General features: G+C 37.4%; 1 protein-coding gene across 10 annotated transcripts in view; it reads right to left on the reverse strand.

The window, feature by feature from the left end:
- Positions 1-3,736: 3,736 nt before the first annotated feature.
- Positions 3,737-17,686, reverse strand: part of pds5a (PDS5 cohesin associated factor A) — a 237,414-nt gene continuing 223,464 nt past the window's right edge. For 5 of the 10 annotated variants that reach the window (XM_048542494.2, XM_048542523.2, XM_048542504.2 and 2 more), the window contains exons 31-34: positions 14,215-14,332; positions 11,940-12,292; positions 11,606-11,756; positions 5,337-7,906 (exon numbers count right to left, since the gene is read on the reverse strand). In XM_048542494.2, coding sequence (XP_048398451.1) covers positions 7,862-7,906; positions 11,606-11,756; positions 11,940-12,292; positions 14,215-14,332 — 667 coding nt within the window. In that variant the 3' untranslated portion in view covers positions 5,337-7,861. The other 5 variants (XM_048542485.2, XM_048542541.2, XM_048542532.2 and 2 more) reach the window with 5 other exon arrangements.

Genomic DNA, 17,686 nt, shown 5'->3' on the forward strand with positions numbered 1-17,686 from the left:
ACGATATAGATCAGTGTTTAATAACCAATACAAAATTGCCTTAGAAAATGGTTATTAGCCTTGAGTTAATGCAGTCTCCGTGGGGAAGATACTCTCATGGGCCCAAACGGGATGAAGGAGTAGCCTACATTTCCAAATCAAAAGTGAGGTAGTGGAGGGCAACTTGCAGTTTGTGGTGTTCAACAAGAGACAGAATCCAACCACCTCTTAACATTTTATGGTATTGCCATCGTTGAATCCTCACTAGCATCATCCTAGTGGTTAGTATTGATCAGAAACTGAATTGTATGAGTTATATATAGGCTGTGGCTACAAGAGCAGGTCAGAAGCTTGTCAGCATCTGGTACAAAAAAACCCACCAGCATTCTGTCCCAAGGCTGACAGGTAGTAGCAGCAGTGTGTACCGTCTACAAGATGCACTGTACAAAACTGCTCAGGCTTCTCAGACATCTTCAAAACCCACAACCAGTCGAAGGACAAGGGCATACCAGCACATGCACATTCCCCTCCGATCCCCTCACCATTCTGATTTGGAAATGTATCAATGTTCTTAAACTCCCTCCCTAACAGCAATTAAGGAGTCCCTAGATCAAATAGCCTGCAACTAACCATGGTCTTCTCAAGGCCAACTAGGGAGGGGCAACACACGCATCCCACAAGTGAATTAAAAATAGCTGCTGTAACTTAACAGTGCCCCCAGAAAGTTGGCTCGTGCATTTATCAATGATAACATTGCCAATTTTTGGAGAAAGCCATTGTCTTGTACAACACATCAGAATTTAGTCCATGTTGCTGCATTCAGGCATGGCCTGTTTATTATTCGATAAGTTGTGAATGTTGGTGAACACAGAGTCATTTTAACTGATGACCTTTTAACAGAGAGTGAAAGACACTGCTCCAAGAACTCCAACAGAAATGCCCTTTGGCTAATGTTAATTGATGACACTATTAATCCTGCAGTATGAAAAGGAAACGTACATCCAGTTCTTTTAGATTTTTGTCCTAGCCCTTTGGTGACTATTTTCAAAGGTAACTGTATGATACAGGGAATACAGTAGTAGTCATTTTTAATTCTTAAGTGTATTTGCATTTTCTGAGTGGTAATAGAATGTCAAGTAAAGACTTGTACTCAATTATAAAGGGCCAAGTCCTGGTACGTGAAATCTTTAAATTGGAAATCATTTCCAAGTGTACAAATTAAAGCAATTATGTTTTAATGGAATAACAGTTATCATACAGAGTAAATATTATTCATAGGTGCTTTAAATTTAAGAAGTTAATTGATAACTTGCTTAATTAAATCCTACTACTAGCTGCTTGATTTTGGCCCTGTCATTTTCTCTTTTCCCTAATATCTTGGGCTCTATTCCTGCACTCCAGCATGCTAAGATTTTGACTAAGTGGAGGAAATATCAGTTTTTTTTCTTTCCACATTACCATCTTTGCGCTCAACACCTTGTCAAATAATTTAGGACAGATCAAGCAACAATTGCAATTTTACTGGTTTGTACACCTCAGAGGCTCATCGCTTTCGACAGCTAGTTATAAAGGGTCTGGAATTCTTTTTCAGCATCATTCAAATTCTTCCATGGCTTCATACTGATTTAAGTCCAATCTCTTCCAGTTCTACAAATCTCCTCAGACATTTGTACTCTCATAATTCTTTGGCACCCCCAATCTCTCTTTAATCATCTACACTTGCAATTATCCCTTGGAGTTTTGGCTGTACCTGCAATTTTATCCATGGAAGAATTTGATGGCAGGGTGATGGGTGATAGGGGTGGAGTGGCAAAAATTGATCAGTCCTGAAAAAAGTTACACTGGTCATGTAACATTAACTCCATTTATCTCTCTTCACAGATGCTGCCAGATCACCTGAGTTTCTCCAATTTTCTGATTTTGAGAGTTACAACATCTGCAGTAATTTGGTTTTATTTATTATCATAGTATAATTCATTTCTTCTAAAGTACTGAGAGTAAACTAAAAATGACCATCTTTGCTTTAGATTGTCACAGTTTTACTGTTAAGAATTCTACACTGCACACTTCAAAAAAATAACACTTGTGACTGCTAATACTGTGGCGAACTGATAAGCATACTAGTTAGTCTGTGGTTCAGGAATAATTTATCACAAGGTGCTTCAAAGTAGAATTATAAAGCAAATTAGTAATTAAAGTAAATAAGACCATAAGACATAGGAACAGAAATTAGGCCATTCGGCTCAGAGTCTGCTCTGCAATTCAACCATGGCTGGTACGTTTCTTAACTCTATTTTCTTGCTTTCTCACCTTAGCAATCAAGAACCTACTTTTCTCAGTCTTAATTATACTCAATAATTAGACAGTAGGCGATATGAAGGCTACATTAGAGTAGATGGCTAAAAGCCTAATCAAAAAGGTAGGTTTTAAAATAACATCTTAAAAGGAGGAAGGCAAGGTAGTGAGACAAGGTTTTGCAGATAAAATTGCAGGTACAGCCAAAACAACTCAAAGGATAATTGCAAGTGTGGATGATTAAAAGAGAGATTGGGGATGCCCAAGAATTATGTGAGCACAAATGTCTGAGGAGATTTGTAGAATTGGAAGAGATTGGACTTAGATAAGTACGAAGCCATGGAAGAATGTGAAATCAAGGACGAGAATTCTGTAATCAGGATATTGCTTAACTGGGAACCAAAAGAAGTTTGGGACACACAGGAGTGACAGGTGAACTGGGCTTTGTAGAAGTCAGATCACAGTCAGAGCTTTAGATGAACACAAGTTTATGGAGGGAAGAAAGTGTAAGGTCAGCAAAGATTATGTTTAAATAGTCAAGTTTAGCAGTTTAAAATTACAGCAGCAAGACAAAACATTACACAAGGCAGAAATATAGATTTAAGTGGGAAACAGATGTAAATTTATGACTTCTCTTCATGGGGATTCATCTCTTGTTGAGCTATTATAAGCACTTATTGTTTGATACCTTGACCAGATGCAAGCCTGGACTATAATTGTTGATACAGTACTCTACAGTATCACAAGCCTCATCATGCTTTCAGCTAATATTGAACACAGGTAGAAACTGGTATCCCGTACTACTTCTGGGGTGTAAATTGGCACAAAGCATCTAATTGGGAGTAAACTTTTAGTGCCAATATTTTCTTGGGTGTCCTGAACAGATACCAGGCTTATTTGATGCATTAACAATGCCAATGTGGGATAATAGTCCTATCACAAAATTTATCAACCACTCTGCATTCTCAAGAGATGCAGCAGCAATGCAAAAAGCAAATGTTATTGAGATCTAATATCCTCGATTATGGGAGTGCAAGTGGGAACTCCGTAAACTCCACAGGATTTGCACTCAATCCCTCCTGTGATAATCCCCCTGCCTGGCACTTACCTGAATGGTGGTATAGACAAGGTTATGGAAGTACGAACAGGATGCAGACTGCACGAGGCCAGAGGTCCAATTTCCATTGATAGTTTTGCTCATTTCTAGGTTCAAAATACTTGCACAGTACCAAATATGGGGTCAAAAACAAGGCAACGTACTGGCAGTATAGGCTAGTGATAAAAGGAAGTACTGACTTAATTTCTCCTCCCAGTTTAGTGGCACAGACGTTTGTTGCAACACTTGTACCTCTGCCCTACAGGTTAATTCTACATAGGTGAGGAAACCAATTTGGTTTCTTTCTTGATCCATATGTTTCGAATGCACACTGGAAAAACCTGCTGAGTCATTGGGAAAGTTGGAAAAGTAGATTTAATCAAGTGAGTTGATAGTTTGATAATTGTTAATATTGCATTTGGTATATACATTTTAAAACAGATCACTGACTCTCAACTTCCTGGGTCAGTCATCAAGTAACACAACATATTACAAGGAATGATTCCAAAATCTGCACTTTATGCTGATTTTCAATTGTTTCATTCCTCTTCAATGCAACATGATATATATCCTGTAAGATTGCCAAGTGAAAATAAATATCCTTTTTAGATTACAAAGGGAACAAAACCTTGAATTTTCTTTGCCTAATGGCACCCTCCTTTAGCCATTAAAGGTAACTAGATATTTCTGTACTGTCCAACAGGTTTGAATACTTGTTTTGAGAAAGATAGCCCTCAATTTTCAGATATTCCCCGAATTCAAGATTTCTTGGATAGTTGCAATCCTTCACTGACAGTTGAATCCTCGACAATGTGCCACTGGTTAGAAAACTATTGGGTGCAGTCCACAGGAATTCTTGCTAGGATCTATTATGGCAGCCATTCACTGCTGATGTGCATTCTAAAGCATTCATTGTCTCCAAAAGGTTTCAAACTTCATTGGTACTTCTTAAAATAGCCAAGTGTTAGGATTGTTCATAAAGTACATTCTCTGGAAAGGTAAATTCAAGAAGTTCTTTTCTGGAGATCCTTAGTCATGTATATAATGCGGTGCGTTCCATCTATCGAGTTAAGGCCATTCATAGTTGATTTCTAAATCACTGATCCTCCTAATTGTTATTAATATTTGATTGTGCATTGCTCATAACTGCAAAGTTGTTTTGGGAAGTGTTAATAGTCTAAAGAATATACACAAACTTCATCTGGCAGAATGGGGAGGAGGTAATGCACATTTGCACTGTCAATGGTGAATAAAATTTCCTTTCAAGCATTTAATTCTCTTTATGCTTTTGAGGGTGGTTAGCAGCTTTGCGTACTCTCCATATTCTGTCATTGTATACAGCAGAGCTTAATCCATCTTTGTTTTTCTTATAAAATTGAAGTTGACCTCTCAGGATCATTTAAAACCAGTTTGCTTAATGACTTTTTTCCGACAAGATATAAAAGTAAGTTCCCTGTAGCACAAAGGTGCTCTTCCACTTTTATCAATCTGTCTTCTGGATACAGAACCTTAAGTTAGATAAGTCTTGCATCAAAGGTTGTGCTAGTCCAGAAGACTCGAAAACAACTTTGAATTGGTCACAAGTTGCTGGAAACCATTCGTCAGGTTTGTTTTCCTGAAATACTCATGAATACCTCTTGCTTAGCTCAACTGTGAAAATTTCTGACCTGGAGCAATTGAGAAAGGGCACACTCATCAAGCTAGTCTTCTAGTAAACAAGCCAGCTGCATTGAAGTCTTGTGCGGAATTTGAAGCAAGCCTCATACTGCTTAAAGTCATGCAACATTAGAAGGAAGTACTACAAATACCAGGAGTACTTAACTGAAGTGACTGTTGTGGTTATTTGACATGTCTGTTAAGGCACAATTCACTATTGGCAGAAAGCCAGCTGCTGAATTTGTTTTATGGAGATATCAGCACCTGCCTTGTCCTGGTGACGACTTGTGTTTTGTTTGTAGCTGTGAAATCCAAACAGATGGGTGGTTACTGTGAATCTGTATAGCTTGTTAATAAAGCTTCAGCTCTGCCATGCACTCCAAGTAACAGGCTGATTCAGTAATGGGAAAGAATTTTTTAAAAAATTAATAGCTACAGGATTTAGAGAATAAAAACTATTCTTAGAGGTGACGTTGACACTACAGTCATAAATTGAAACGATGCCATGATTGAAGGTATAACTAAAGCATATGAGAAGTTCAGGTGATAGAAATTAAACAGTGGCTACCTGTAAAAGATATAATTCACAAGAAATGGTCGACGCATATTGAATTGATGTGATTGAACAATGAAGCTGGTGAACTGTTATATCCTTTTAAATTGACATGGGAATAAACATAGCTCCTTCATTAACAAATAAATTCCCTTTAAAACTAACCATGCTGACTGTGGCAGCCAATGCTTTAAGTAGAAAATTAAGACACCAAAATTCCCACCTTATTATGCATTTTTGAGGGTGGAAGAAAAGTAAGAGGATTCAATTCATGATGTGTGGTGGCAATACATCAAGTTTCTCAGTAATCTAAGAAGGCTCATCTTCTCTGGACAGTTTCTCCTTCCCTGCTCCTGACTCCACATCATTTAAAATTTTACACAGGCTGGATCACTTTAAATGTACATCTCTTGCCATTAATCTATCTGGTTTTGATTGTTCAGGAGTACAGGTTTTGAGGGAGAGAAACAGAAACCAGGAAACACCTAAGAAGCATTTATTTTTTATGCAACAAAAATTTAAATATGATCATGTGTACATCAAAATGTACACAATAACTACAATGAACAATGTCTGAATCACAACATTGATGCAATTGTAACGAATTTCACTAAAATAAACAAAGATGAGCGTGAACTGGGAGACAAACGGGTGAAAAATAGATTTTAAAAAATTCAAACGTATCAATAAAAACCACTCAGTTAAATGCTTTAACAATCTGAACGTGTTGAACTGTCTTCACAAGCTGCCAAAATCCAAATTTTTCTAAAACACTTCATTTTTTACATCATTGGTTACAGAGCCTGGTAACTTGAACATCTCATCATAAAACTGGTCTTTCAAAAGTACCTCAATTTACTTCAAGATTTGATACAAAAATCTGAAACTCAAACGTTTCCATTTACCTTTCAGAGCAATATACTTTTAAGAAAGTAGAACATAAAAGGCCTCTGATAAAATTTCATAAATTAAAACTACTAAAAGCAGGATATAAAAGGTAATGTTAGGATGGAGGATTTTTAAAAAAACATCCTGTTCTAATTTTTACTCTTTTCAATATTCAACATTAAAAGCTGGAATTCAAGAATAACCCATTGAACATCTACATAAGGGTCCTCAGAACCCTAGAATCAAATACTAGCTTAACAAACATTTGCACTTTGCTACAAAGGTTTAGCTTCACTAGTTCTCAGCTGGTTTGTCAGATTGCAGAGTTTTGTAGTAAGCTCAACCGTGTAGGGAAAGGGTAGACATAAATACAAACAGTGCTATCCCACTTTAGAAAGTGAGCTGCCTATTGGCCACTGGCAACTGTGGAGAAATCCATATTTTCAGATCATCCTCACTCTCCTGGGGAAAGGAAGGGAAGCAGAAAAAAAAAGGATACATTGGGAGGATGGGGGAAAGAAACACACAAAAGGCAGCAATTCCAATACCATTTCCATCATGAGACTTCAGTCTGTATTCACAAAAGACCCACATTTCCATGTGCAAGTTCCATTAACTGTGAATATATATTACACAAAAATGATGTTTTTGTAAACACAGACTCTGGTTAGCCTACACACAACTTGCTGCGATTTTTTATTGAGAAGGATAAACAAAATGGACTCAGTGCAAAAATTTCAAAGAACAGTGTCAAAAATATCCCCAACCTTTAACGGCAGACTTTAGTAATACACCTTTTTTGTAAGTCTTTAGTACATTTATGGCAGTAGATTCAAATATTATAAGTGTATATTGAACTGCTCTTTTATGCCATTGTTTTATTCTTCCACACTCACCAAAATCAGATTCTGTTCAATATGGATTATTTTAAATAAGACAAATGCTTCTGCCTGAAAAAGTTAATTGTAACACATGACGATAATGCACCACTGTTGACTTCACAAATCAGTGTAATAACTTACTTTGGAAGGTAAACTGCTGCAGTAAAATTACTGATGCATAATTAAAATGGTTAAATAAGACATCTTGTAACAAAATCCTAATCTAGTGATTATTTTTATGAGTGTCGGTAATAGTTAAGTAATCTTAACATATAAAGATGCTTCATAAAAATAATCCCAGGGAATTACAATGCTGCCCCTCCATCATTGCAAAGTTAAATGTTCAGTTAAATTTAAATGAAGGAGTTCAATAATTTCTTAACCAAAACTCTGATGCAGTATTGTCCTGATGTTTTGAGTGTGAGGAGTTGTGTAAACTAATTTAAGTTTTTGAATAGTATCTCAATCCTTTTATGTGGTACATTTCCCTCAGTGGCAAGGAATACTTCTTTTCTACAGCCTTTGTCTCCTTCCCTTTGGCATGGACTTTCTTCTTACCTACACAAAAAAAATGATGAAAAGTTGAAGAAAGCAAAACAAAAGTAACTGTCCTACCTGAACAGGAACACATTACATATGTATGTATAGTGTGGACTGCTTTGTGAATCAGTGTTTTCTGTGAGTTCAAATGCAAAGGAGTGCTTACAAATGCGTGCAAGTAACAACCTGCATTTATACTTTTAAAATCCAAGAACATACCAACGTGTTCCACAGAGGAGAACATATGCAGATGCCTTAGGAGTGAACAACGTTTGATTTTGAAACTTCTGAGTATGGGGATTGGTTTGGAGAAATCTTTTAAAGATGGGTCCAGAGCAAGAAGGGTTTAAAGAGGCAGTTTCAGAGGTCAAGGGTTAGATAGCAGACAGCTCTGCCGCTAAAGGTAAAAGTTTGTGTAAGGGACAACACCAAGGGCCAGAGTTAGAAGAGACGGAACAGAAGGAATGTAAAATAGCAAAAGGTATAGTGAGGGTGTGTAAGGATGATGATGAGGAATTTAAATTCAATGATAGATTAGTGGGCATCATTCTAAATGAGAGCGCTTTGGCAGACTTAGAGTTTGTCAAAGAGATTAGCAGGAGCAGTCTATTCTAGAAATATTCAGTTTCAGCAGAAATAAAGGTAAGATGGGATGGCAAGAGGAAATGTAGATTTAAAATGCTGGTTTTGATAGGAGGGTTTGAAGCTCAACTTTGATAAGGTAGTTTAATTTAGAGTAGTAAATCTTTAACCCCCTCCTCCAAGAGTCTCAGAACTATAGAATTTTTGTCACATTGAGTGAATTTGATTCCTATGGTAAAGAATGTCAACAGTGAAAAATGGGCGACTTAGCATGATCTTACTTCGTGTCAGCATCAAATATTAGTATAAAGCACTGTACATAAGCTGCAACGCTTATATTCCGTGTTAGCTACAATATTGAACCCTTAAGGCCAAAGGAAATCTGTAATCTGTTAGTCTGTGCATATTTGAACCAAAACTCTCAAAGGAAAAGCTCAGCAGAGACCTCATTATGTGTCACAATCAATAGTGAAGTAGTCCTCGCTGGGGAAACAACTCGAGATTAAAAAAGAATCTCCAAGTCATAGAATATATATGCTTTTATTTGATTCCACAAGAGGGAAAGATAAAATTCATAAGTTTATTCTCTTGATAGTTTTACCTTTAGTCTTCCAATGGAGGAAATAACTGAATAAACTGAAGAGGCAGGACAAAAGATATGCTTGATAGATTTTGTGAATTTGGTTCAACCGTACTTGGCTGACAACATACTTTTTTGCTGACATTATTATGATCAAGATGTCAGTTTACAAAACTAAACACAGAATTCAAAAGGAGAGGCAATAATTGCACACATGGACAATTTTTGGGAAAATGACGGCTGTTCTTGAATTTAGAAAATAATGGAAGTTCTGTATCTTGAGAAGATTCATAGGTGCCTTGTCATAAGGTTTCAGAGAATATCCACAGATGGTTCGATGCTCAATCTGTCAGCATCCCATATAGGTCTGCGTTTTTACCTTCGTGTGAAATATTTTCAAGGGATCCAAAACAGAATTCTTAACATCTAAACCTGGGTTTTCTATAGCAGCTTCACATGATTTGGTATAACACTAAAACTTTCCTTCACTTCGCAACTCAATGTGAAATACTGAACTTGTCAGCAAGCACTGAAAATCCATTACAGGCAGACTGCCTTGGAAATCTCAAAAACTTCAAGACTGACTGAAAGATTATCCACCACAAAGTAAGTCAAAAAATTAAGTTATTCCAGACATAACATATTTAAACTAAAATTAAGGAAGCAATCAATATGATAATTTATTTTGCTTTTCCCATCTTTTCTTGAAAAAAAAGGCTGATTGTGCTTTGTTGAATATGCCAATGATGCTTTTGAGACTCATTGTGAGGGGAGTCCCAAGGATTTTTTCCACTTCATGTCAATGTAAATTTGAAGTTTACAATATCTAATTCTCTCCAGGCACACCGACTGGAAGATCAAAGACCATACTTCCAATACTGAAATAAAGCAGAAAATTCTGGAAAACTTAGCTGGTTTTGGAACATCCATGAACACAGAAAATAGTTACAGGTTTATGTCAAACACCACACAGATGGTAGATCACTGGCCTGAAAAGTTAACTTTGTTTCTCTGCTGCCTGACCTGCTAAGAATTTCCATCATTTTTTAAAAAACCTGTTACTTCAGATTTCCAACTTTACTTGTCTTCCAATTCTGAACTTCTCTTCAAGTACATAGAACAGTGCAACGCAGGATCAGGTCCTTTGGCCCTCCATGTCTATGCCGACCATGTCATTCCAAACTAATCACATCTGCCTGCATATGGTCCATATTCCTCTCTTCCCTGCCAGTTCATGTGTCTAAGTGCTTTTTAAACATTGCAATCGTCTCCACTTCTACAGCCTCCCCTGGCAGTATGTTCCAGGCACATACCACTGTGTAAAAAAAACACAACTTTCCTTGCACATCTTTAAATTTTCCCCTCTCATCTTAAACTTACAACCCTGTGAAAAAGACTCTGACTATCCACCCTATCCATGCCTCTCATAATTAAATATAATTCTCAGTTCACACCTCAGACTGATGCTCTAGCAAAAAAAATTCCAAGTTTGTCCAGCCTCCTTACAGCTAATACAATCCAATTCAGGCAACATTCTCTTTTGCACCTGTTCCAAAGCATCCATATCTTTCCTGTCATGTGGAGATCAGACTACACACAATACTCCAAATGTGGCCCAACTAAATTTTAATTAGCTACAACATGACTTCCCAACTTTTATACTCAATGCCCCAACTGATGAAAGCAAGCTTGCCAATGTGCCTTCTTTATCACCGTATTCACTTGTATGCCACTTTCAGGGAGATATGGATTTGCATCTCAAGATCCCCCTGTTTTCTCAATGCTCCTAAGGATCCAGCCCTTTTCTGTATACTTTCTTCTTGCATTTGACCTCCCAAAACCCATCACCTCACTTGTCCAGATTAAGCTCCATCTGACATTCCTTTGCTCAATTTTCCAGCTGGTCTATACCCTGCTAATATCCATTGATAATGTTCCTCACTCTCCACAACTCCTCCAATTTTTGTGTCAGCTGCAAACTTACTAATCGGACTACTTGCATTTTCATCCAAATCATTTATACATAAGTCAAGCAAAGAGATCCCTGCACTAATCCTTTCAGAGCACCACTGGTCACAGACTTCCAGTCAGAAAACTCCACAACCACCCTCAGTCATCTATGACCAAGCCAATTTTGTATCTAACTCGCGTATGCATCACAGATGGCACACAGTAAAAGATATTTTAAAAAAACAAAATGAAATCAAATTTCTCAGTTTCTTGCAACAGATCTGCAGAGTTTGAATAATTTTTGCTTGTGTTATGGCTATGGATGGGTTACTGATAGAATCTCTTGAGAGTAAAACTTCCACCCTCAACAATTATAAGTTTGTTAACAAAACTGACTTTGGTTGCTTTGAACCTTAGCTATTTCACAGACTTAAGACATTTATTCCAGACCTGGAGTTCTGCAAGTGAGCTTATTTTCAATAGCGTACTGAACCTAAAACAGTTCCTTTGGGGTCTTCCACCTAACCCTTGTTAGGCTACTCTTAATATTTTTGGGTTGTCTCTTTCAATAAGATTTTACAATTGGACAATTAATACTACTGCACCTTAAGGAAGCCTCTCTCTGCTAGCTTTGTGTTATCAACCTCATTCTGGCTGCTCTCACAGGATTTAAACAAATCCAGTTCCTCAGCTGAACTTTCTGGAGTAGACTCTAGATCCATCACTGAATATCCATCACTGTCCAAAACCTGGATTCTGAAAAATAAATAGGGCTCGAAGTCAGGAAATTTTACTTCATTCCCTTAAACTGACATATTGTATTTATTTAGTTGTTAACTAGATAAAGCTGGCAAAGAGAGTAAATTATGAATTTTAAAAAAAATCAGACAGAGAAAAACAAACATATCTGTCAAAAGTTCCCTTCCCAAGAAAAACTACCTTTGTAGATCCATTTGTCTCTGTGCTGATGCTCGTTTGACATTTGTTTCTTGCTGTTTTGGTACTTTAACATTTGTTGTTTCTGGTTCTGCAGGACCCTCCTGACTGGCTGCAACTCTTTTTCTGCCTCTTCCTGCAGCTTTGTTTGGATCTGAGTTCTTTGCAGTATTACTTTCAGATACAGCTTTGGGAGGACGACCTCGCCTGGCTTTGGGTGGAACTGGTGCTGTTGACTCTTCAGATTTTCTCTCTTCTGGTATCTGCTGAATATTCTCTGAACCAGCTGGTGCTGTCCTTTTTTTCCCACGTTCTGTGCTGGTCTGTGGTGGTAAAGACTGTTCAGAGGACATCTCCTATTATAAGGAGGACAGAATGTACACAGAGCAATGCATAATACTGCAGTAGATAATTCCAGAAGCTATTGCTCATGATTTTATTTTGAAGAAGTTTTGTTTCAGGTTGTAAAACCCACCAACTTAAAATAACACTCGGATGGTAAAATGCAATATATCAGCTGTGCATATTTAAAGGAAATCTTACCATAAGGCACAAAAGTGTTAATGCACAGCTTGTTTCTAAGATTTTAAAAGAGGGTTGATGAAAGGATGAACTGTTTTCAATCTTATTTGTTCTGAGTCTCATATTTTGGAATTACATAAAGTACATTGATGTGATTTATTCAGAGGATCTGCAACCATTACACTTTATCCGAGAAAGGGTGCAAGGATATGTAACACTTCTAACCGTAGGCCTGCTAGTTTAACATCAATAGCGTGATTTTGGTGGTTGAGATTTTACAAACAATAATCGGAGAGGAAAAAAGTCAAGACAGACCTGGAAAGTTTGAATTAATTAAAGATAGGTAACACAGATTTGGAATAGGCATATCATGCCTGACTAATGTAAGTGAAGTTTTTTTTGTGAGGTGACAGAGAAGGCTGAGAATGGAAAGCAACGGCTCTTGTCTACAGGGACAAAAATAGATCAACAAATAAAAAGCTGGTTAACAGAATTGAGGCTGCTGGAATTGTAGTCAGCTTGTATAAATACTGGTTTAAGCACAGAAAACAGTACGTTTTGCAGACTTGATGATAGCAACAGATGTTCTTCAAAGTTCAGTCTTCGGACAATTGTTTCTTTGGTGCATATAAGATGATATGCATTCTGCAATACAGATTAAAATTTCAAAATTTTCCTACAATACCAAACTTGGGTGTCTGGCAAACAGAGGATGACAGAGAAATGTGAGGTGTTGTATTTTGATAGAAGAAACAAGGTGATGCAATACACTATTAATAATAAAGTTCTAAAGAACAGTCAGGGACAAAGATACCTGGAGACTCACCTATATTAATCTGTGAAAATATTGAGTGTTGTAAAGAAGGCATTTGGGATTGTGTTTTATAAATGCAAGTATCAAGTGCAAAAGGAGGGGAGTCATGAGGAACCTTTACAAAAGTCTGTTTAGAACACAAGTGGAGTATTGCATCCAGTTTTGGTCATTACGTTTTAGGAAGAATGTGAAGATCCATAAGAGGGTGCACAGGTGGTTTAGCAAAAATGATTCTATGGAATTTTAGCTACAAGGTAAGATTTGAAAAACTGGGTTGGTTCTCTATGGAGCATGAGAAGAAATTTGAAAAAGTACATAAGATAGGAAAAGTAGATAAAGAACTGCTATTTGAGGAGCAGAGAGCGCAAATTTAAGGTTTTGGGTAAGAGATGCAAGACACTTATGTGGAAGCAGCATTATTTTTTATATTTGCAAGCAACAAATACCTGTAAATTGCTGCCTATGAAAGTGATGGAAGCAAATGATAAAATAACAGACAATTTTCAATCAAAAAGAAACTCAATAGGCAGTTCAGGGAAATAAACTTGCAACACTCTTGCGACACTATTGCGACATAGAAGAAGAATGGGGCTGACTGGATTCCTTTACGAAGAGTAACATGGAGTTGACAGACTGGATAGCTGTCTTCGGTGTCATAATGGCTTTACCACAATGAGTCATTCTCAAGATCATGAACTGAAATTACCACCATACTTTGCCCTTCTTGTGAATTTTTGTACACTAGAAATGAAAACTGGCCATAAATGTTCAGTGTTCCCTTCCGAAAGGAAGTCTGAATCATATGGATTGTCATGGTGGCAGATAGAGAAATGTGCATGTTGTATCAAATTTATTTCCCATCCTCCCTTCTAGGGTCAGGACAAAAGACTGCTATCGTGACTCTTAAGGTTCCAAGATCCAAATAGACTAGGTGTACTGCACCTTGTTTCTGACTGGCTCATCCTTCTTCTCCGTTTTAGCTGGTACAACTGTGAGTAATATTACTGGATTTTCCTCATTCTCACTAATTTCTGTTTCTGGAGCTTCTGAATTCTGCTCCCTGCAATGAGTAAATAAAGATATCAATGATCTTTCCAAAATCAGAAGGAGCATATTAGATACAGTTAATTCAAATAGTCAAACAGTTAATTCAAATTCAAATATCACTATAATTGTACCTTCAACTGGAATTAGGAATGTCAAAATATTGTTTAAAATTGATTTAAACTGGCCGTGCAGCTGTTTCAAATCATAGGTCAAACAACTAAGTTAACAGAGAGCCTCAAGACATCAGAATAATGTACAGACAACAGGATTTATGTACATGTTTTGAATGAAACTGCATTTAACTGCATGCAAATATTAGAACAACAGGAACAGCATCTCAACTACTAACATAATACTCAGAGGGGAAATAGGAAGAACACCCAGATTTTAAATTGATTGTACAAAAATATCCCGACTCTGAATTCTGGTATTCAAACTGATAAGCTTCTCAGAACAATTTGTTTTTCTAAAAGCATTATTCATACTTCAAAGATGATCTCTAATGGTGGATTTATTTTATCCATTGCAGATTTTTGGACCATTGACTAGGATTTTATAGTATTATTTCCAATTATTTCTTATGCTATCATATTTCAGCTAGACAATATACTATTATTCAGCATTATTGTTCTACTATAGTAGAACTTTATGATGCATATTACCTTTAACTCCAACAGGCTACATTAATTATTTTGTAAAAGGGAAGACTCCATGGCAGTTTGAATGTCTTTTTTTGTAGAAAGCTGACAAATTTAATTTCCAATTTAGTAAAAAGTGGCAGAGGCTTGAATATATGCAACAAAAGAAGACTATATAAGGTTCAAACGTACCAGAAAAGTGACTTGAATTGTGTCTATGCAAGGCAGTATACGATGTAAAATCAACTAAGTAAAATATCAAGGATTTTCCTTATGTTTCTCTGATGCTAATGTGCTAGATACTGTTTTCAGGTCAAATGGAGGATTTCATATTGGTCTCTCCATTTATACAGCAATAAGCAAGCTTCACAAAGCAGTGATGCTCAATGTGAAAACATGTAGAACTGAGATCTACAGCAAACAGCTGACCAGACAAACACACTATTATGGCTCATCTCTCCATTGACAGAAAGGCAAAATTAATGGCTTTTTACTTAAATACACATAGTATTCAGTATAAAATAACTGAATTAACAGCACAGATATAAGTTAATGAGAATGATCTTATAGCTGTTACAGAGATATGGTTACAAGGAGATCAAAGCTAGGAACTAAATATTTGGAGGTATTTGACTTTTGAAAGGAAGGGATGGGTAGTGAGGTAACTTTGATAGTGCTAATATGTTAGCAGGAAACGATCTAGGATCAAATGGTACAGAATATAGATGGGCGGAGACGATGTATAACAAGGGGATGACGACGGCCCTGGTCAGCATAGTTTATAGGCTCCCTAATAGTAACTGTTCTGTAGGACAGAATAAATCAGGAGTAAGTGAATATACCACAGTGAGATTGGCAGAGAATACAAAAATAGATGGGAAGTAAAGTGATGAGAACAAACTACAGCGTGATATAGACAGGTTAAGCGAGTGGGCAAAAATTTGGCAGATGGAACATGCGGAGAAATGGGAGGTTATGCACTTTGGCAAGAAGCATAAAAGAGCTGAACATTATTTAAGTAGGGAAAGACAGCAGGATGTAGCACAGAGGGATCCAGAGGCCCTCAAGCATGAATCAAAAAATGCTAACATCGAGGTTGAGCAGGAAAATGGGAAAGCAAATGGACTGCTGGCCTTTATTTCAAAAGTAATAGCAAGTCTTGCTAAACTGTATAAAGCATCTGTCAGACCACAGCTGGAATATTATGAACAATTTTGTTCCCTTACCGAAAGGCAGATATAGTGGCACTGGAGACAGTCCACAAAAGGTTCACTACGTTAATCCCAGGTATGGAGAAATATTCTTCGAGGACTAGTTGAGTAGTTTGGTCTTATTTGCATTGTGGTTTAGGAGAGTGATAAAAGACCTAATTGAAACATAAGATTCTTAGGGACCTTGACCAAGTAGATATATAGTGTTTTACCCTGTGGGACAGTCTAGGACTAGAGGGCATAATCTCAAAATAAGGGGTCACACGTTTAAAGATGACGAAGAATTTCTTCTCTTACAGAAGTGTGTGGAAATCTTTACCACAGAGGGCAGTCAAGTATATTCAAGGCTGAGATAGACAGATTTTTAATTAGTAAGGGGATCAAGAGTTATAAGGATTACAAAATCAGTCAATATTTCATTGAATGGCAGAGCATAAGTTTTGAAAATATTAATCATGGGATGAAGGTGTCAATGACTGGATTAGCAATTTTTTCAACTTGTGGGATTTGGGTTTTGCTGACTTAGCAAGCACTCACTGCTCGTTCTAGTGGCCTTTGAAGGGGATGTACACTGCTGTAATCCACATGGGTAGGTAGACACACAATGCAGATAGGGACAAAATTCTAGGATATGACCCAGCAGGAGTGAAGGAACAGCAGTGTATTTTCAAGCCAGGGTGCTGAATGACTTGGAGGGGTGACTTGCATTGGTGGTGCTCCCATGTATCTGCTGCCCTTGACCTTCTAGATGCAAATGACCATGCATTTGGAAGGTGCTGTCAAAGGACTTTGGTGAATTTCTGCAGTGCATCTTGTAGACAGTAAACTGCTACTATTGAGCATCAGAGGTGGATACAGTGCCAATCAAGTGGGCTGCTTTGTCCTTGATGGGATCAAGCTTCGAGTGTTCTTGGAGCTGCACACATCCAGTCAAGTGGGGACTTCTCCATTGGACTCCTGACTTGTGCCCTGTACACTTTTGGGAATTAGATGGTGAGTTACTTGCTGCAGTATTCCGAGCCTCTGACCTGCCCTTGAAATCAGTTGAGTTTGTGGTCAATAGGGACTCCCCCAGGCTGTTGATAGTGAGGGATTCATTGATAGTAACACCAATAGTATCAAGGGGCAGCAGTTAGACAGTTTCTTATTGGAGATGGGTCACTGGCTGCTATTTGTGTGGCGCAAATGCTACTTGCTGCTTCTCAGAACAAGCCCTAATATTGTTCTGGCCTTTTGCATTTCAACATGGACTGCTTCAGTATCTGGAGGAGTAGTGATTGCACAATTTTCAGCACCCATCATCAAACATCCTCACTTCTAACCATATGATGGAGGAAAAGTCATTGATGGTTGGGCCAAGACTCGATGGGCCCGAGTGCCTACTTTGCCCTTACATCTCGTGGTCATAAATGCATGAGCATGAACATTTGCTGAGTGTCCCGGAAAAGACCTACATAATTTAAAAACTCTTTCTTTAACTTGCATTTCAAAATGATAAGTATTCAATATGGCTTTGAA

The sequence above is a fragment of the Stegostoma tigrinum genome, chromosome 1 (genome assembly GCF_030684315.1).
Source record: "Stegostoma tigrinum isolate sSteTig4 chromosome 1, sSteTig4.hap1, whole genome shotgun sequence".
Lineage (NCBI taxonomy): Eukaryota > Metazoa > Chordata > Chondrichthyes > Orectolobiformes > Stegostomatidae > Stegostoma > Stegostoma tigrinum.